The 20,662-nt window shown below is 59.8% G+C and overlaps 2 protein-coding genes across 3 annotated transcripts; both read left to right on the top strand.

The window, feature by feature from the left end:
- Positions 1 to 2,164: 2,164 nt before the first annotated feature.
- On the top strand, positions 2,165 to 8,925 carry NRM (nurim). 2 transcript variants are annotated; one of them, XM_038768857.1, is made up of 4 exons: positions 2,165 to 2,291; positions 6,112 to 6,305; positions 6,529 to 6,705; positions 8,481 to 8,925. In XM_038768857.1, the coding sequence occupies exons 1-4, from the start codon at positions 2,165 to 2,167 to the stop codon at positions 8,775 to 8,777; spliced, it is 795 nt and encodes a 264-aa protein (XP_038624785.1). In that variant the 3' UTR covers positions 8,778 to 8,925. The 2 variants fall into 2 exon arrangements, with proteins under 2 accessions (XP_038624785.1, XP_038624784.1); XM_038768856.1 differs by lacking the exon at positions 2,165 to 2,291 and adding an exon at positions 4,583 to 4,771.
- A 1,855-nt stretch (positions 8,926 to 10,780) lies between these two features.
- On the top strand, positions 10,781 to 20,245 carry PPP1R18 (protein phosphatase 1 regulatory subunit 18). Its single transcript, XM_038769089.1, has 5 exons — positions 10,781 to 11,764; positions 11,819 to 11,971; positions 12,017 to 12,184; positions 17,805 to 18,012; positions 19,416 to 20,245. The coding sequence occupies exons 1-5, from the start codon at positions 10,805 to 10,807 to the stop codon at positions 19,433 to 19,435; spliced, it is 1,509 nt and encodes a 502-aa protein (XP_038625017.1). The 5' UTR covers positions 10,781 to 10,804; the 3' UTR covers positions 19,436 to 20,245.
- Positions 20,246 to 20,662: the final 417 nt, after the last annotated feature.

Below are 20,662 nucleotides of genomic sequence, written 5' to 3'. Positions count from 1 at the left end.
GGAGAGGGGACAGGATTCATTCATTCATTCACTTCATTCATTCAATCGGTGTGCAGAGTACTGCATCGGTGTGCAGAGTACTGTACTAAGTGCTTGGAAAGTTCAATTCAGCAATAGAGCCAATCCGTGCCCACGGCGGGCTCACAGTGTAGAGTGGGGGAGACGGTAATAAAAACAAGTAAGCAGGCATCAATATAAATATAATTTTATATGTATATATGCATAAGTGCTATGGCGTGGGGAACGGCAAAGGGAGCGAGTCTATCAAAACAAGTAAGCAGGCATCACTATAAGTAAATAGGAGTTTATATGTATATATGCATAAGTGCTATGGGGTGGGGAACGGCAAAGGGAGCGAGTCTATCAAAACAAGCAGGCATCCCTATAAGTAAATAGAATTTTATATGTATATATGCATAAGTGCTATGGGGTGGGGAACGGCAAAGGGAGCGAGTCTGACATCAAAACCAGTGAGCAGGCATCACTATAAATAAATAGAATTTTATATGTATATCTTCTAGACTGTGAGCCCACTGTTGGGTAGGGACCGTCTCTTTATGTTGCCAACTTGTACTTCCCAAGTGCTTAGTACAGTGCTCTGCACGCAGTAAGTGCTCAATAAATACAATTGAATGAATAAGTGCTATGGGGTGGTGAACGGCAAAGGGAGCGAGTCTGACATCAGAACAAGTAAGCAGGCATCACTATAAATAAATAGAATTTTATATGTATATATGCGTAAGTGCTATGGGGTGGGGAATGGCAGAGGGAGTGAGTCTGACATCAGAACAAGTAAGCAGGCATCACTAAATAGAATTTTATATGTTAAGTGCAATGGGGTGGGGAACGGCAAAGGGAGTGAGTCGGTGATGCGGAGGGGAACGGCAAAGGGAGCGAGTCTGGGTGATGCGGAAGGGACGGGGAGCTGAGGAAAAGGGGAGCTTGGTCTGGGAATCAATCAATCATATTGAGCGCTTACTGTGTGCAGAGCACTGTACTAAGTGCTTGGGAAGTACAAGTTGGCAACACATAGAGACAGTCCCTACCCAACAGTGGGCTCACAGTCTAGAAGGGGAACAGAGAACAAAACCAAACATACTAACAAAATGAAATAGAATAGACATGTACAAGTAAAATAGGGTAATAAATATGCACAAACATATACGTATATACAGGTGCTGTGGGGAAGGGAGGAGGTAAGATGCGGGGGATGGAGAGGGGGACGAGGGGGAGAGGAAGGAAGGGGCTCAGTCTGTGAAGGCCTCCTGGAGGAGGTGAGCTCTCAGTAGGGCCTTGAAGGGAGGAAGAGAGCTAGCTTGGCGGATGGGCGGAGGGAGGGCATGTCTGGGAAGGCCTCTGGGAGGAGGTGAGCCTGCGGTAATAATAATAACGATGGTATTTATTAAGCGCTTACTATGTGCAAAGCACTGTTCTAAGCGCTGGTGGGGCTTTGAAGGGGGGGAGTAGGACGAGGCCCAGTGAGGAGGTTGAGCGCTTAGTCCAGTGCTCTGCACAGGGTAAGCGCTTAGTAAATAGAGAAGCAAGTTGGCTCAGTGGAAAGGGCACGGGCTTTGGAGTCAGAGGTCATGGGTTCGAATCCCGCCTCCGCCACATGTCTGCTGTGTGACCTTGGGCAAGTCACTTCTCTGAGCCTCAGTTCCCTCATCTGTAAAATGGGGATTATGACTGTGAGCCCCACGTGGGACAACCTGATCACCTTGTATCCCCCCCCAGCGCTTAGAACAGTGCTTTGCACATAGTAAGCGCTTAACAAATGACATCATTATTAGTATTATTATAAATACGATTGAAGGAATGAAGGAGGTGAGCGGGCGGGCGGGCGGAGGGGCACACGCCCCCTAGCGGGGAAGGGGCGCGCGGGCGGGAAGGGGGCGTGGCCTCGGTGGGACCGGGCGGGCGGAGGGGCACACGCCCCCCAGCGGGGAAGGGGCGCGCGGGCGGGAAGGGGCGTGGCCTAGGAGAGGGGGCGTGGCCTCGGTGGGACCGGGCGGGCGGAGGGGCACACGCCCCCTATCGGGGAAGGGGAGCGTGCGGGCGGGGAGGGGCGTGGCCTCGGGGAGGGGCGTGGCCTCGGTGGGACCGGGGGTGGGGGGGCCGTCCTCCCTCCTCCGGCCCTCCGGTCCTCCGGCCCTCCGGCCCCGCCATGGCCCCCGCCGCCCTGCTGGTCCCCGCCGCCCTGGCCTCCTTCGTCCTGGCCTTCGGCACCGGCGTCGAGTTCGTGCGCTTCGCCTCCCTGCGGCCGCTGCTGGGCGGCAGAGCCCCGGAGCCCGGTACCGAGCGACCGGAGGGGACGGACGGGGGGGACCGACGGGGGCAGGGACGGGACAGGGAGGGACAGAAACCGAGACCGACGAAGGGGTGGGGGGGGGGGGGACGCGCGGCCCCAGAAGGAGCGGACACCTGAAACGCGGGCGGAGCACTAGACTAAGCGCCTGGGAGAGTAGACGAATACCGCAGCCTCGGTGGACACCTTCCTTCCCTGCCCCCCTGCGAGCTTACAGGCTAGAGAGATTGGGAAAAAGAAAGAATGAAAGAAAAAGAAAGAAAGAGAGAGGGAGGGAGGGAAGGAAGGAAGGAAGGAAGAAAAAGAAAGAAAGAAAGAAACATAGAAAAAGAAAGAAGGAAGGAAGGAGGAAAGAAAGGAGAGAGAGAGAAAGAAAGAAAGAAAGAGGGAGAGAGAGAGGGAGGGAGGGAGGGAAGGAAGGAAGAAACATAGAAAAAGAAAGAAGGAAGGAAGGAGGAAAGAAAGAAAGAAAGGAGAGAGAAAGAAAGAAAGAAAGAAAGAAAAAGAAAGAAGGAAAGAAAGAGAAAGAAAGAAAGAAAGAAAGAAGGAAGGAAGGAGGAAAGAAAGAAAGAAAGAAAGGAGAGAGAGAAAGAAAGGAGAGAGAGAGAGAGAGAGAGAGAGAGAAAGAAAGAAAGAAAGAAAGAAAGAAAGAAAGAAAGAAAGAAAGGAAAAAAAGAAAGAGCGTTATGGTGCAGAAGCGGGAAGGGGGTTGTTAGCGCCAGGAAGAGTGGGCCGAAAGTTGCGGGCACGTCCCGGCGCTTAGAACGCTGCTTTGCGCGTAGTAAGCGCTTAACAAATACCATCGTTATTATTAGACTGTGAGCCCACTGGTGGGTAGGGACCGTCTCTATATGTTGCCAGCTTGGACTTCCCAAGCGCTTAGTCCAGTGCTCTGCACACAGCAAGCGCTCAGTAAATACGATTGATTGATTATTATCCCCGCGCCGCGGTGCCCTGCTTGTTTGGGCGCCTCCCCCGCTGGACTGAACGCTCCTCGAGGGCGGGGACCGCGACTACCCGCCCCCCGGCCCTCCTGCCAGCGCGGGAAAAAGGCGGCACAGGGAGGCCCATTCGCTTCCCCAACCCGCCCTTCGGTTTAGCGCTTCTCAGCGACTGCAGTTTTTACCATCGCTGTGGCATCTGTTAAGCGCCTACTAAGTGTTGATAATAAATGAACGAATGAAAGTTAATTAAGCACTCGGGGTAGATTCAAGTGAGTCAGGTCGGGCACGGTCCTGGTCCCCCATGGGGCTCCCAATCGAAATAGGATACCAATGATCAATCAGTCAGTCAATCAGTGCTATTTATTGAGAGCTTACTACGTCCAGAACACTGTATTAAGCCCTTGGGAGAGTACAATACAATAGAATTAGCAGATGGTACGTTCGCTGCCCAAAAACGAGCAGTAGGCGCTCAATAAATACAAATGAATGAACGAGCCTACAGTCTAGAGGTAAGTAACTAAAGCACAGAAAAGTGAAGCGACTTGTCCAAGGTCACAAAGCAGGTAAGTGGCAGAGCCAGGATTAGAACCCAGGTACTTATGGAGCTAATGATAATGATAGCATTTATTAAGCGCTCACTATGTGCAAAGCACTGTTCTAAGCGCTGGGGAGGTTACGAGGTGATCAGGTTGTCCCACTGGGGACTCACAGTCTTAATTCCCATTTTACAGATGAGGGAACTGAGGCCCAGAGAAGTTAAGTGACTTGCCCAAAGTCACACAGCAGAATTTGAACCCATGACCTCCGACTCAAAAGCCCGGGCTCTTCCCACTGAGCCACGCTGCTTCTCTACTGTTCTTACTGTTCTTACTGTTGGCAGAGCAGTGTATTAAGCATTTGGGGGAGTACAGTATAACAGAGTTAGTAAGCACGTTTCCTGCCCACAACAATCTCACAGCCTAGAGTGGGAGACAGACATTAATATAAATTATGGCCGTGGACACGAGCGCAGCGGGGCTCGGGAGGCGGTGAATAAGGGTTACAGATCCAAGTGCAAGAGCGAAGCAGAAGGGAGTGGGAGAAGAGGAATTGAGGGTTTAGTCTGGGAAGGCCTCTTGGAAGAGATGTGCCTTCAATAAGGATTTGAAGGTGGGGAGAGTCATTGTCTGTCGGATATGAGGAGGGAGGGCGTTCCAGGCCAGAGGCGGGACACGGGTGGGAAGTCGAGAAGTCGGTGGCGAGACAGAGGAGATGGAGGTACAGTGAGAAGGTTGGCGTGAGAGGAGGGATGGAGGTGAGGGGATTTTCTGCTTTAAAGCCGACGGTGAGGAGTTTCTGTTTTCCCTCCTTCCCGTGGCTGCCGTCCGCCAGATGGTGAACCCCTCCACCAAGCCGGCTGAGTCGCTCCAAAGTCGCTCGACCCTGTCGGTGTCCCGCTTAGGGGAGCCCCGCCCCTGGTCCTTCGGGAAGAGAGTCAGGGAATCCATTCCCGTCGCCTCCGGTCCCACTTCCGACACCAAATGTATGTCACCGGGTAGAACCAGCCGCCGGGGAAACTGTGAGCCGGTGGGTCGCGGGGTCGGAGATGGTTTCACAGACTCGAGGGTTATGGGTACTGGAAGCAGGAGATGGAGCTATTAAGGTGAAAGCGCAAAAGAGTCGGCGGTAGGTAACCCTCAGGAGTAGAGCTATTCCTAGGCTAGCAAGCACTAAGTATGCTGGTTGGCGTGGTACCCCACTTCTAGCAGCCGGTGAAACTGGGAAGGAGACACCGATGGTCACGGTGGGTTACATCTCAAACCACCCCAACACGGGCTTCCTTTCAAGTAACCCCAAAAGGGCTGCCTCTCAAACCATCCCAACACAAGCCACCCAGGGCTGAAGTTCCATACTCCCTCCTCCTATCTCCAGCGAGGGGGGCCGATGGACACCCCACGAGATCTGACAGAGCGGGTGTCCCCGACTCCAGGTAGAGGCGACTCGCCACGTCGGCGTGACAGAGTTCCAACCTACTGCTGAGAGTTCGTGGAGAGCCCTCCCCAGATCGACCTTGCTACTTCCCCATCCTCTTCCCTCCCGTTGGCCAGATTGGGGGTGAAAAAGGATCGTGATACAAGACCCATCCCAATTTTCTCTTTCCGGGTCTTATCGTTGGGCCTTATTGCTCCGGCAGCCCATCCCGGGGCGGTCGGGCCGGGAGCTATGGGATGCGTTCCTGCTTCCTACCTCTCAATCAATCAATCAATCAATCAATCGTATTTATTGAGCACTTACTATGTGCAGAACACTGTACTAAGCGCTTGGGAAGTACAAATTGGCAACATATAGAGACAGTCCCTACCCAACAGTGGGCTCCTCACCGGCCTCTCTGGTGCTAGTGAGCTAAGCTCGTTAGCCTGGCCAGGGTGTGACCGGTCACTCTACCCCAGTGCCTAGTATAGTGCCTGGCACGTGGTAAGGAAGGCCTTACCAAAGACCGTGAGAAAAAGACTAGAGTGATCAAGGTGGGATGGGAATCCCCGCTCTGCCACTTGTCAGCTGTGTGACTTTGGGCAAGTCACTTAACTTCTCTGTGCTTCAGTTCCCTCATCTGTAAAATGGGGATTAAGACTGTGAGTCCCATGTGGGACAACCTGGTTACCTTGTATCTCCCCCAGTGCTTAGGACAGTGCTCGGCACATAATAAGCGCTTAACAAATACCATCATTATTATAAGTGTTTGGATGGAGAGGTAGGGGAGGATCCTAGCAATGTCAGCCGGGTTTCGAACCCCGATCTCCCGCCTCTCATGCCCACGTTCGGGTCCAAGCCGCTTCTCCCTCCCGGCTCCCCCGCCTCAACCGTCTCCTTTCCTCTCCCCAGATGCCCGGGGCTGGCTGGCCGCCCTGAGGGACCCCGGCGTCCTGGGTGCCCTGGCGCAGGACCTGGGGCTGCTGATTCTGTTCATGGCGCAGCACAGCCTGATGGCCGCCGAGCCCGTGAAGGCCTGGGCCGCCCGGCGGTTCGGAGTCCTGCACAGGTCCCTCTACGTGGCCTGCACCGCCCTGGCGCTGCAGGTACCGGGACGCCCGCTCCTCGACGGCGGAGGGGACGGTGCCGGGGCGGTGGGCGTACGGGCTGATGGTCCGCGGGTGAGGGAGGGGATGGCCGGCTCCCCAGGGGGAAGGTTTGGGGGGGTGGGGGCATGGCGGATGAGCTGAGGCAGGAAGGGAAGGAAGGGCAGGGGTGAAGCTGGACCCCACCGTCTGGCTCCCCTCCCTCCCGCCCCACCTCCCGCAGGTGCTGATGCGCTGCTGGGAGCCTGTGCGCGGGGGTCCGGCGCTCTGGGACGCCCGGGCCGAGCCCTGGGCCACCTGGGTCCCCCTGTTTTGCTTCGTGTTGCACACCATCTCCTGGCTGCTCATCTTCAGCATCCTCCTCGTTTTCGACTACGCGGAGCTCATGGGACTCAAGCAGGTGATGGATTCCCCCCCGTCCCTCACCCACCCACCCTGGTGGCCCCCCAGTCCCTGATTTCTCCCCCAACCCCAGATTTCCTCCCCAACCCCAGTTCCACCGTATCCTGCCCCCCTGCCAAGCCCTCATCGCAGTCCTACCGTCCTTTCCTGCACCTTTTTTTTCCCCCAAGGTATTCGTTACATGCTTACTGTGTAGAGCACGCTGCACTTTTCTCTCACCCTTCGCTCCTGCCCCTCACCCACCAGCCAACAGCGAGTTCCCTGAGAAGAATATTAATTGTAATATCGGGTTGAGAAACAGTATGGCCCAGTATATAGAGCCCAGGCCTGGGACTCAGAAGGACCTGGGTTCTCATCCCGGCTCTGCCACTTGTCTGCTGTGGGACCTGGGACAAGTCACTTCACTTTTCTGGGCCTCAGTTCCCTCATCTGTAAAATGGGGATTAAGACTGTGAGCCCCATGGACTCTGTCTAACCTGATTATCTTGCATCTACCCCAGTTCATTCATTCATTCATTCAATCGTATTTATTGAGTGCTTACCGTGCAGAGCACTGTACTAAGCGCTTGGGAGGTACAAGTTGGCAACATATAGAGACAGTCCCTACCCATTCATTCATTCATTCAATCGTATTTATTGAGCACTTACTGTGTGGAGAGCACTGTACTAAGCGCTTGGGAAGTACAAGTTGGCAACATATAGACAGTCCCTACCCAACAGCGGACTCACAGTCTAGAAGGGGGAGACAGGCAACAAAACAAAACATGTTAGCAAAATGAAATGTGCGGAGGGAGGGCATTCCAGGCCAAGGGGAGGACATGAGACTTCCTTACTCCCAGTTCTGTTGTCATCTGCTCTTCATTTTTCATCTTTGCTTTACTTGTAACCTGTTTCAACTGCTCAACAGTGGGCTCACAGTCTAGAAGGGGGAGACGGAGAACAAAACAAAACATATTAACAAAATAATAATTAGAATAAATATCTACAAATAAAATAGAGTAATAAATACGTACAAACATATATACATATATACAGGTGCTGTGGAGAGGGAAGGGGGTAAGGCGGTGGGATGGGGGGGAGAGGAAGGAGGGGGCTCAGTCTGGGAAGGCCTCCTGGAGGAGGTGAGCTCTCAGTAGGGCCTTGAAGGGAGGAAGAGAGCTAGCTTGGCGGGTGTGGGGAGGGAGGGCATTCCAGGCCAGGGGGAGGACGTGGGCCGGGGGTCAGCGGTGGGACGGGCGAGAACAAGGAACGGTGAGATTAGTGGCAGAGGAGTGGAGGGTGTGGGCTGGGCTGTAGAAGGAGAGAAGGGAGGTGAGGTAGGAGGGGGCGAGGTGATGGACAGCCTTGAAGCCGAGGGTGAGTTTCTGCCTGATGCGTAGGTTGATTGGTAGCCACTGGAGATTTTTGAGGAGGGGAGTAACATGCCCAGAGCGTTTCTGGACAACGCTTTTCTGGACAAAGACATTTGTCCACGTCTGGACAAAGACATTTTATGACATCTGTTAAGGGCTCGCTCCATGCCAAGCTCTGTTCCAAACGCCGGGGTAGATCCTTGTTAATCGGGTTGGACGCAGTCCCCGTCCCACGTGGGGCTCAGGGTCCCCGTCTTGCAGATGAGCGAACGGAGGCCCGGGTGGGAGGAGGGGGATGAGGTGACAGGGCAGCCGAGTGGGAGACCCCCCCACCCCCACCCCACCCACCCCGACTCGCAGGCCGGGGCTCGGGGCTGGGGTCCTCGGCGCCGACTCGGTGTCCCTCCCCTTCGCGGTGCAGGTGTACTACCACGTGCTGGGCCTGGGCGAACCGCTGGCCCTCAAGTCGCCGGGGGTCCAGCAGCTGTTTGCCCACCTGCGGCACCCGGTGTGCGTGGAGCTGCTGGCCGTGCTGTGGGCCGTGCCCCGGCTGGGCCCCGACCGGCTGCTCCTGGCCGCGCTGCTCACCCTCTACCTGGGCCTGGCCCACGGCCTGGACCAGCGCGACCTGCACTACCTCCGGGCCCAGCTCCGACGCAAGCTCGACATGCTGGCCCTGCCCCACCACCCGGCCCCGGCCCCGGCCCCGGCCCGCTGAAGGGGCCAACCGGGACCGACCGACCGACCGACGCCAGGCCTCGCCCCTGTCCAAATGGCCCGCACCCCTTTGAATCTCCCGCCTTCGCTGTGGCTGTGAGGCCTCGCCCATTGGGGGGCCCGCCTTGACTCGGCCTCTCCCTCCCCCCCCCCCCCCCAGCCACTTCCCCATCATCCCCCGAGGGGAGGGGAGGGAGGGGAGCGGTTTGGCCGCCCCGTTACTCAGGGACACCCCACCCCGTATCACGGGCCAGGCGGGGCTTGCGAGGGAAGAGGCGGGATCGGGCGCCCCCGGCCCGTCTCTCCCGCCTCCACGGTGCCTTAATAGCCCGGGCCTTTCCTCCGTTCCCCGGGGGAACAGGACGGAATAAAGTCACTGCCCACTCTTCACACGTGTCGGCGCGCCGGTCTGAGGGCGAGGGGGCCCGGGATGCCGGGATGATTGGAGGCGGGGGGGGGGGGGGGGGGGGGCGGCGGCAGCACTGGGCGCCCCGGCCCCTCCGTGGGCTGGGCCCGCGGCGCCCCCGGGATGGGGGGGGAAGGCCCATCCCTCCATCCCTCCCTCAATCAATCAATCAATCGTATTTATTGAGCGCTTACTATGTGCAGAGCACTGTACTAAGCGCTTGGGAAGTACAAATTGGCATCACATAGAGACAGTCCCTACCCAACAGTGGGCTCACAGTCTAAAAGGGGGAGACAGAGAACAGAACCAAACATACCAACAAAATAAAATAAGTAGGATAGAAATGTACAAGTAAAATAAATAAATAGAGTAATAAATATGTACAACCATATATACATATATACAGGTGCTGTGGGGAAGGGAAGGAGGTAAGATGGGGGGATGGAGAGGGGGACGAGGGGGAGAGGAAAGAAGGGGCTCAGTCTGGGAAGGCTCCCTCCCTCTCCCTCCATCCCTCCCTCCCCGCCCCGCGCCCCCTTGGCCGCGGCGGCCACGGGTCCCTCCCGGTCCCCCGGCCCTCCCTCCCGCTGCCCCCCCGCCCCCCGCCCCCCCAATAAAGCCCGGAGGTCCAGAGCGAGGCGGGCGGTGCGGGCGGGGGGGCAGGGCGGGTCCGGCGGGCGGCAGCTGTGCGGCTTCCTGCCCGCGCCCCCCGAGGGGCCTGTGACTCAACGAGCCGCCGCCCTGGGCGGGCCCGGGCCGGGCCGGGCCCGGACGGGGGTCTTCCGGGGCGGGGCGGGCGCTTAGGGGCCGGGGGCTGCAGTTGTTGGGCGGTGGTCGCCCCTTGGGGTCGGGAGAGCCCACCCCCTCCCGCCTGGGCCCGCCCCTCGCCCCCTCCCCTCTCCCCATTGTCCTCAGACAAAGCCCTCGCCCTCCCCCGACTCTCCGCCCGGATCTGTCTGTCCGTCCGCCCGCCCGCCCGTCCTCCTCCTCCTCCTCCTTTCTCCTTCCCTCCCTCTCTCTCTCCCTCCGTGCCCTCCCTGCCCCCGGCTGCCGTGTCTCTGTCCTTCTCCTCCTCCGCTCTCCTCCTTCTCCTCGTGGTCCTCCCGTCCCGTCCCGCCCCGTCCCGCCGCCCTCCCTCCCTCCTTCCGCCCGTCCGTTTCCCCCTTGGAGGCCGGGGGCCGGGGGCTCCGGGCTCCGGGCTCCGGGCTGGGCCCGGGGATCCGAGGGCTCCGGCCGGCCGCACGCCGGGGCCCCGCCGCTGCCCCCGAGGAGGGGATTGCCCCGGCCCCGCCCCGCCCCGCCCCGCCCCGGGGAGGAGGGGCCGGGCCGGGCCGGGCCGGGGGCTCCGGGCTGAGCGGGCAGGACGGGCGGACGGGCGGACGGACGGACGGACCGACTTGCGGGGGCCCGTGACCGCCTCGCCTTTCTCCTCCCTCTTCTCTCTTCCTCTGTCCCCTAGTTCCTCTTCAATCAGATCCCCCCGGCCCGGCCTCTGTCCCGCCCTCTCCCCCTCCCCCGGCCCCCGTCCCGTCCCGTCCGGCCTCCAGCCCGCCGTCCCCGGGCTCCCCTCCTTAGCCTCCCTCCAGGAATCCCGGCCCCCCGGCCCCCCGGGCCCCCGGGCCATGGCCGCCCTGCCGGACTGGAAGGTGCAGCTGCTAGCCCGGCGGCGGCAGGAGGAGGCGGCGGTGCGAGGCCGGGAGCAGGTGGAGCGGGAGCGGCTGACCCAGATGCCGGCCTGGAAGCGGGGGCTCCTGGAGCGACGCCGGGCCAAGCTGGGGGCCCCCAAGGCCCCGACGGGGCCCGGGCCCCAGGCCCCGGACCGGGAGGCCCCGGACGGGGAGGGCCCGGGGACCCCGGGAGGCGAGGCCTCCGTGCTGCTGGAGGCCATCGGGCCGGTCCACCAGAACCGCTTCATCCGCCAGGAGCGCCGGGAGCGCCAGGAACACCACCGGGAACACCACCGGGAACACCACCGGGAACACCAACCCCACCGCCAACAGCGGCACCGGCCAGGGCCCGGCGATGAACGAAGCCTGGGCCCCGACGGGCCGGGGTCCCGGGAACGGAGGCCCGGCCCAGGGGAGCCCCGCGATCGGAGGCTGAGCCCCGGAGGGGAGGCCCGGGCCCGAGGGCCCGGCCCAGAAGAAGAGGAGGACGACGACGACGACGAGGAGGAGGAGGAGGAGGAGGCCCGGGAACGGAGGCCGGGACCGGTAGAGGCGGCGGGTTGGCAGCCGGGCCAGCAAGAGGCCCGAGAGCCCAGCCCGGGCCCGGCCCAGCCTGGACGGGCGGAGCCCCGGGAACGGAGGCCAAGGCCAGCCGAGGCCCCGGAGCCGGCTTCGCCGTTTTCCGACGGGCGGGAAGGGCGTCCGGGCCGCGGGGAAGGCCGAGCCCCGAGCCCGAGCCCGAGCCCGAGCCCCGGCCCGACGGCGGGCCCAGCGGAGGCCCAGGCCCAGACCCAGACCCCTTTGGGGGCGGAGGCCCAGGCCCAGACCCCCTTAGGGGCGGAGGCCCAGGCCCAGACCCCCTTGGGGGCGGAGGCCCGGGGCCGGAGCCCGGCCCCGAGGGAGGCCGAGGAGGAGGCCGGCGGGCCGGGGGGAGGCCCCGGGCCGGGGGGGGGCCTCGGCCGGCGCCAGGAAGAGGAAGCCGGCGGGGCCCCGCCCCCGCCCCCTCCCCCGGCCCCTCCGCCGCCCAGGGACCCCCTGATGAGCCGCCTGTTCTACGGGGTGAAGGCCGGGCCGGGGGCGGCCGGGCCGGGCCCCCCGCGCCGCAGCGGCCACACCTTCACCGTCAACCCCCGCCGGGCCCCTCCCGCCGCCGCCGCCGCCGCCGCCCCCGGGCCCCCCGCCGCCGCCTTCCCCCCCGCCGGCGCCCCGGCCCCCGGGCCCGGCCCGGGCAGGAAGCGCTACCCCACGGTGGACGAAATCCTGGTCCTGGGGGGTTACCTCACCCTCAGCCGCAGCTGCCTCGCCAAGGGGACCCCGGAGACCAACCGCAAGCAGGTAAGGCCCCGGCCGGCCTGGCCGGCCTGGCCGGCCGGGCCCCCCCGTCCCCCGCACACATGCCCAGCCGCCCTGGGCCGGGGGCTCCGCCTCCGCCTCCCGTTGGCCTCCCCCGGCCTCCCCCGCCATCCACCTCGGCGCACAGCAGTGGCCTAAACGCCGCGTCTTTTTCCTCGGCTTTCTCCGCCCGCTCCCGCTCCCTGGACTTTTGGGCGTGGCCCTGCCTCGATTTCCCTTCCTCCCTGCCCGGGCATCGCCTGAACCCCCCCGATCGCCCCCCGTCCTCCGTGGAGGGCGAGCGGCCGGAGGGGCAGCGGCCAGCGTTGGGTCCGGGGACCCGACGGGAGGGAGGGAGCGTGGAGTCCCGGGAAGCGGAGGGGAGGGGGGCAGCGTGGGAACGGGGGACCCCCTCGGCCCCCCGGGGGTGGGGGTGGGGTTGGGGGCGACAGTGGGGAGGGAGTCACCTCCAGGAAGGAGGGGAGAGGGAAACTAAAGAGGTCTCGGGGGACCCCAAGGGCTGCCAGGGTCAATCAATCAATCAATCAATCCTATTTAGTGAGCGCTTACTGTGTGCAGAGCACTGTACTAAGCGCTTGGGAAGTCCAAGTTGGCGACATATAGAGACGGTCCCTACCCAACAGCGGGCTCACAGTCTTGAAGTGTGGGGTCGGCTCCAGCAGCCCCCAGCCCCAGCCAGCCACTCTCTCTTCTCCACTAGACAGTCAATCAATCAATCAATCAATCAATCATATTTATTGAGCGCTTACTGTGTGCACAGCACTGTACTAAGCGCTTGGGAAGTACAGGTTGGCAACATATAGAGACGGTACCTACCCAACAGTTGGGCTCACAGTCTAAAAGGGGGAGACAGAGAACAAAACCAAACATATTAACAAAATAAAATAAATAGAATAGATATGTACAAGTAAAATAGAGTGATATGTGTACAAACACATATACATATATACAGGTGCTGTGGGGAAGGGAAGGAGGGAAGATGTGGGGGATGGAGAGGAGGGAGAGGAAGGAAGGGGCCGAAAGGCCTTTTCCTCAGGGCCCAGTACCCTCCCCTCATTTCCTGGGATTCTCCTCCCTCTCCCTCTCTCTCTCCCCAATATGGTTTTCCTGCCTTGCTTTTTCTCCAGGGTCTCCTGGGAAGGAAAAGAAGGGGTGGGACAAGGGCTGGGACTGGCTGGGGTGGCCAGGCCGGGAGCTGGGGAACTTCAGGGGCCAGGCGTCTGTCTTCAGTCATTCATTCAATCGTATTTATTGAGCGCTTACTGTGTGCAGAGCACTGGACCTTTAAGCCCTTGGGAAGTCCAAGTTGGCGACATGTAGAGACGGCCCTTACCCAACAGCGGGCTCACAGTCTAGAAGGGGGAGACAGACAACCAAACAAAACATATAAACCAAATAAAATAAATATGTACAAATGAAATAGAGTAGTAAATACGTACAAACGTATATACATATGTACATATGTACGGGTGCTGTGGGGAGGGGAAGGACGTAAGGCGGGGGGGATGGGGAGGGAGAGGAGGGGGAGAGGAAGGAGTCAGAGGATGTGGGTTCCAATGCCACTCCGTCACTTGTCTGCTGTGTGACCCCAGGCAAGCCACTTAACCTCTCCGGGCCTCAGTTGCCTCATCTGCAAAATATTTAGTGAGTGCTTGCTGTGTGCAGAAAACTAGACTGGGAGCCCGTTGTTGGGTAGGGACCGGCTCTATGTGTTGCCGACTTGTACTTCCCAAGCGCTTAGTGCAGTGCTCTGCACACAGTAAGCGCTCAATAAATACGATTGAATGAATGAATGAATACTAAGCTCTCGGGAGAGTATCATCATCAATGGTTATCAGTGGCCAGAGTTGGTAGACGCGATGCCTGCCCTGAAGAGGTGTACAGTCTACAGTCTACTCCGCGAGACGGACGCTAAAATAAATTCTGGATAAGGGGAAGTGGCAGAGTCTAAGGATGTGGACATGTGTGATGGGGCTGGGGGTAGGGTGGGGTGAGAGTATCAAAGTGCTTATAGACATGTCTGTCTTCCCCTCGAGTCTCTAAGCTCACGGTGGGCCGCGGTCACGTCCACCTACTCCGTTGCACTGGACTCTCTCTCCCCAGCGCTCTGCACATAGTGAGCACTCAGTAAATACCATCAGTTGGTGTGGACCCAAGATGCAGAGGGGAAAGTGGATAGGGTGGGGCCATCAATCAGGGAAGGCTTCCTGGAGAAGATGTGCTTTTAGTAGGGCTTTGTCACCTTCCATCATCGTCTCCTCAGAGGGGAGAGCCGAAGGCTGCGGTGGGAGGGAGGGAGGCTCGCCTCCCCGGCAGAGGGTGAGATGGGAGTCTTAGGGACTCTTGGTCCCCACAGGTCCCGCTCATTCATTCAATCGTATTTATTGAGCGCTTACTATGTGCAAAGCACTGTTCTAAGCGCTGGGGGGGGGATACAAGGGGATCAGGTTGTCCCATGTGGGGCTCACCGTCTTAATCCCCATTTTACAGATGAGGGAACTGAGGCCCAGAGAAGTGAAGTGACTTGCCCAAACTCACACGGCTGACAATTGGCGGAGCCGGGATTCGAACCCATGACCTCTGACTCCAAAGCCCGGGCTCTTCCCACTGAGCCACGCCGCTCAGGGCTGAGGATCCCAACGCTCCGCCGGACAGGGAAGGGGGAGTAGCGGGATGAGTCAGAGGTCACCCCAGCAGGGTGGGGCTTTCCAGCGGGGACAGGCAGGGCCCCCCAGCTCTGGCGCCTTGCATTCCCACCAGCCCCTTGGTAAATTCCGTATTTGCTCTGGCTGCCTTGTCTCCTGTCCCCTACCCACTGTCTCCTGTCCCCTGTCCTCGGGCTGCTGCGTCAGCTCGCTTCCTTCTCTGCGGTCACTGGGGGAAGGCGGAGGAGAGCTGGGCCCCGTCCTCGGCCTCGTCCTCGTCCTCTTGGAAACCCCGAACCCCGGAAACCGGGTCCGGCCGCCGCCCTCGCCCCCGCACTTCCTTTCTCCCAGCCAAGCAGCCCCTTTTTTCCAGCGGCGGGCTGGCCGTGCCGGCTCCTGGGCCTACTCCCGTTCTCCCGCCTGCCCCGTCCCCAGCTCCTTCGCCGGGGGCTCCGGGGGTCGGAGTGGGAGGGCAAGGTGGGGGAAACCAGTAGCAGACCCTAACTGGGTGCAGGGAGCCCCGTGGGGGACAGGGACTGGGGCCCTGCTGATCCTGTCTCTACCCCAGTGCTTAGCACACTGTGTGGCACATCATAAGCGCTCAACTGTACAAACTCAACTGTTTGTACATATTTATTCTATTTATTTTATTTTGTTAATATGTTTTGTTGTCTATCTCCCCCTTCTAGACTGTGAGCCCGCTGTTGGGCCGAGACCGCCTCTGTATGTTGCCAACTTGGACTTCCCAAGCGCTTAGCACAGTGCTCTGCACACAGTAAGCGCTCAATAAATACGATTGAATGAATGAGGGGGGTCCGAGACGGAAGGGGAGGCCGGGGCGGCGGAGGAGCCACCTGCCCTCCTAGGACGAGGTGTGTGCCCCCGCATCCCACTTCGTTGCGGGGGTCTGGGCTCCGCCGCTCTGAGCCCCAGCTCGTTTTCCACCAACACCGGCCCCCCGCCTGGCCTTTCGTGCCACCTGGCCTCTGATGTGCCCTCGCCCAACGGGCGACGTTTGAGGAAGGGGCGTCCGATGGAGGTGAAAGTGGAGGCTGGGGAGCAGAGCTGAGGAAAGGGGCACTTGAAGCTCGGCCTGTTGCGGGGGAGGGCGGCAGGGACCGGCCCTGCCAAGCCTTTCTGTTTCATTTCGACAAAACAGGAAGGCCGGGGCGGTGGGGGGAGCTGGGCCGCCAGCCGGCCCGGATGCGGTCAGGGAAGGGGGGAGCGGGGGAGAGGAAGGACGGTGGAGGGGGGCGGGGGCCACCGGCAGGCCCAGAAGCCAGGGGCCCTGCTCCCCGGCTCGGTCCAGCGGGAGCCGCCTCCATCTGTGGCCGATTCCTTCCTTGCCCGACCGGTCCCGTTATCCCGGCGGAAATCCCCGCCTCGGCCAATAGCCTCCCGGCGGGACAAGGGAATGGGCGAGGCCCCGGGACCCGGGCACCCTGCCTCTTCCCTTGCAAGGACCCAGGCGTCCCGCACGCAGTTCCTCCGGCCCGCGGAGCTGTGGCCCTGCAGAGCCGGGGGTCCCGGGGTCCCCCGGGTTGTAACCACCCCCCCAGGGGGTCCGGCCTCCGGGGCGAACCTCCCCTGGAGCAGGGCTGCAGCAGCAGGAGGAGGGCGGCCAGGGCCCAGCCCCATTAGTGGGGAGTCGGCCTCTCGCTGGACTGGGGCCGGGGAATATATATATGTGTATATATATGTATGTATGTATATATGTGTGTATGTATGTGTGTGTTCGTTTGTCCCTGCCCTCCCTTCCTCGGGTATTTCATTCAGTCGTATCTATTGAGCGCTTACTGTGTGCACAGCACTGTCCTTTTTCCGTCTGCTCCCTTGGACCTTGATCAATCAATCAATCGTATTTATTGAGCGCTTACTGTGTGCAGAGCACTGGACTAAGCACTTGGGAAGTACAAGTCGGCAACACATAGAGACAGTCCCTACCCAACAGCGGGCTCACAGTCTAGAAGACCTCCTTTGTTCGTGTCGGGTCACCCTTCCTACTGCCCTTCACCAACTCCTACGAGCCTCCCCCTCCTCTCCAGGCACCCGGTCCTTCACCCTACAGATGAGTACAGATGATGTTGCCAATTTGTACTTCCCAAGCGCTTAGTACAGTGCTCTGCACATAGTAAGCGCTCAATAAATACGATTGATGATGATGATGAGTAGTGAGGGGACTGGGATGCCCGAGTCCTGCTTTCCCTGAGGAACTGCCTCCCATTTTTTTTATGCCACTGAAGTGCTTACTACGGGCCAGGCACTATACTCTGCGCTGGGGTAGATACAAGATCATCAGGCCGGACCCGATCCTTGTCCCACATGGGGCTCACGTTCCTTCCTAATTTTACCCCCTTTTCCCGATGAGGAAACCGAGGCCCAGAGAAGTAAAGTGATTCGCCCAAGGCCGTACAGCAGACAAGTGGGGGGAGCTGGGATTCATTCATCCGTATTTATTGAGTGCTTACTGTGTGCAGAGCACTGTACTAAGCGCTTGGGAAGTCCAAGTTGGCGACATATAGAGACGGTCCCTACCCAACAGTGGGCTTACAGTCTAGAAGTCAGTCTAGAAGTGCCAAGTAATCAATCAATCAATCGTATTTATTGAGCGTTTACTGTGTGCAGAGCACTGTACTAAGCGCTTGGGAAGTACAAGTTGGCAACATATAGAGACAGTCCCTACCCAACAGTGGGCTCACAGTACTCAAGTACCCCGGCCCTTCTGACTCCTGGACCTGGCTCTATCCACTACACCACACTGCTTCTCACCCTGTCAGCGTTGGCAGGGGTCGCCCCGGGCCTCCGCCCACCGACCCTCTGGACGGTAACCCCGTTGCAGGCCGCCAACGGGTCTGCCGAGTCTGTTGTCTGGGACTCTCCCGAGCGCTCGGTCCAGTGCTCCGCACGCGCTAAGTGCTCAAGAAATGGCCCTGATGATAATGTCCCCCCTCTCACAGCTCAGCATCTCCTTCAGCGAGACGGCCCTGGAGACCACCTACCAGTACCCCTCGGAGAGTGCCATGCTGGAGGAGCTGGGGCCCGAGCCCCCGGCGGCCCCCGCCGTGGGGGAGGAGGAGGAGGAAGAGGAGGAGGAGGACGAGGAGGCGGCGGCGCTGCTGCAGCAGGAGCTGCAGGGGGGTCTCGGCACCAAGGCGCTGCTCGTCGGTGAGGACGCCCAGCCGGTCCCCGAGCCCCACACGGCCTCATTCATTCATTGAGTGCTTACTGTGTGCACAGCACTGTACTAAGCGCTTGGGAAGGACAGGTTGGCAACATATAGAGACGGTCCCTACCCAACAGCGGGCTCACAGTCTAGAAGACTCCAGGCACAGGGAGCGCTCAAGAGACACCCCTGAGGAGGGAGGATGACGATGCCCACAGGAAGCACTCACTAGGCGCCACTAAGGAGAATGACGACGGGCATAGGGAGCGCTCACTAGATAGCACTGAGGAGGATGACGGCGGACACAGGGTGCGCTCACTAGACCCCACGAGGAGGACGACGACAGACACAGGGAGCGCTCACTAGACCCCACGAGGAGGATGACGACAGACACGGGGAGCGCTCACTAGACACCACTGAGGAGGATGACGATGGACACAGGGAGCGCTCACTAGATAGCACTGAGGAGGAGGGTTGCCATCCCGGCGCTTACCTTGCGCACAGCACTGCCCTAAGCGCTTGGGAGAGCACAGTGCGACAGACTTAGGAGACATGGTCCCTGCCCACGACGAGCTAATAGCAATCAATCGTACTCATTGAGTGCTTTTCTTTTTAAATAATAATAATAACGATGGCATTTGTTAAGCGCTTACTATGTGCAAAGCACTGTTCTAAGCGCTGGGGAGGACACAAGGGGATCAGGTTGTCCCACGGGGGGCTCACAGTCTTCAGCCCCATTTTACAGACGAGGGAACTGAGGCCCAGAGAAGTGAAGCGACTTGCCCAAAGTCACACAGCTGACATGGAGCGGAGCCGGGATTGGAACCCATGACCTCTGACTCCCAAGCCCGGGCTCTTTTCACTGAGCCACACTGCTTATTGAGCAAGGAACGCATCTGTTAATTCTGTTGTATGGTAGCCTCCCAAGCACTTAGTACAGTGCTCTGCACACAGTAAGCACTCAAATACAACTGGTCGATCGATTTCCGGGACTGTGCTAAGCGCTGGGGTGGATACAAGATGATCAGGTTGGACACAGTCCCCCGTCCCCCACGGGGCTCACAGTGTTAACCTCCTTTTTAGAGATGCGGTAACAGGCACAGAGAACTTAGGCGATTTGCCCAAGGTCACACAGCAAAGTGGTGGAGCAGGGATTAGAATTTAGCGCCTCAGTTCAGGTCCTCTGACTCAGAAACCCGTGTTCTTTCCACTAGACCAGGCTGCTTCCCATATTAAGTGTTTATCATGTGAAACGCAGTGTACTGAGAGCCCGGAAAGATATTCACAGATGTGCCATGGCACAGCCCCTGGCCCCAGAGGGGCCCGTGATCTAAGAATGAGAAGCTGATGGGGGGAGAGGAGCCAGATTTTCACATTTCTCTCCCCTTCTCTTTCCCCCTCACAGACGAATCCTGCCGCCGGTGACCCTCCCAGTTCTGCAGGCCGGAGGGAGGGGGAAGGGCCAGTACTCAGGGGGTTTCCAGTCTTCGCAGCGGCCTCTGGGTCCACAGCCCCCACGACGAGGAACCGGTAACTGAGGACACGGTCCCAGCCCAGGCTGGATTGGGGCGGTTGGCCCCGGAACTGGAGGTCCAAGCTCAAAGCGTTCTGAACTTTCTGCAGGGCGCTGCCGATGGGTAGGCAGGGCCTGAAGACACCCCTGCGGGCCAGGGTCCCCCCCGGGGCGGGGAGGGGAGAGGGGGCCTACTGGATCCAGAAAGGGAAGTTTTCCCGCCTTGGTCAGTGGGGACCCCCCTTCCCCAGGATTTCTCTGGGCCGAAGCCTCTCCCCCCGCCTGCCCCTCCTGCTGCGGTTTACAGGCTCTTCCCCGGGGGGGGCCGGGCACCCCCTCCCTCCGAGTCTCCACCCACTCGTGTTTACAAGCCCCGCTCCCCCTTTGGCTTGCCAAAAATCCCTCCCCTGGTTTACACAGACCGGGTGGTCGCTCCTGCTGTGACCCAAGTCCCCGTGGCCTCCTGGGGTGGGGGCAGAGCCCCCCCCCCCTCCATCCCCTTACCCCTCCCGGGCCGGGCGCGGGCGGCCCCCAGATGGTTCCCCGTGCCAGCCCTCCGCTTATTTAAGGCTCCGCTCTGGCCCCGGCCCCCTGGCTCTGAGCACGGCCGCGCGGGACGGCCCGGTCAGGGGCCCCGCACCCCGACCCCGTCACTACGTCCATACTGGATCTGTGCGGTTTTTTTTTTAATTTTCCATAATAAAACGGGAGTTGATTCTGCACGGGCCCGTGTCCTCACGTTCATCGGTCGGCGCGCCCCTGGGTGGGAGGGGGGGGTCCGACGCGGGAAGAGGGTGCCCTGCTCCTCCACCGTCATCCTCTATCAATCACTCAATCGATCAGTGGTACTTATTGAGCACTTACTGTTGGGCAGAGCACCGTACTGAGCGCTCGGGAGAGTCCAACACAACAGAGTTGGTAGGCACGTTTCCTGCCCACAAGGAGCTCACGGTCTAGAGGGGGAGACAGACATCGATACAGATCAATTTGATTCAGATAGATAGGTACATAAATGCCGTGGGGTCGTGGGTGGGGTGACTATCAAATGGCCAAAGGTTACGGATCCAAGGGTACAGATGACGCAGAAGGGAGAGGCAGTTGGAACTCTTTAACAGTTGTGACGTTTGGGTTTTTTTAAA

This window comes from Tachyglossus aculeatus, chromosome Y4 (assembly GCF_015852505.1).
Source record: "Tachyglossus aculeatus isolate mTacAcu1 chromosome Y4, mTacAcu1.pri, whole genome shotgun sequence".
Taxonomy (NCBI): Eukaryota; Metazoa; Chordata; class Mammalia; order Monotremata; family Tachyglossidae; genus Tachyglossus; species Tachyglossus aculeatus.
The sequence above is the reverse complement of the archived record's forward strand: the minus strand, read 5'-3'. Positions and strand labels throughout refer to the sequence as shown.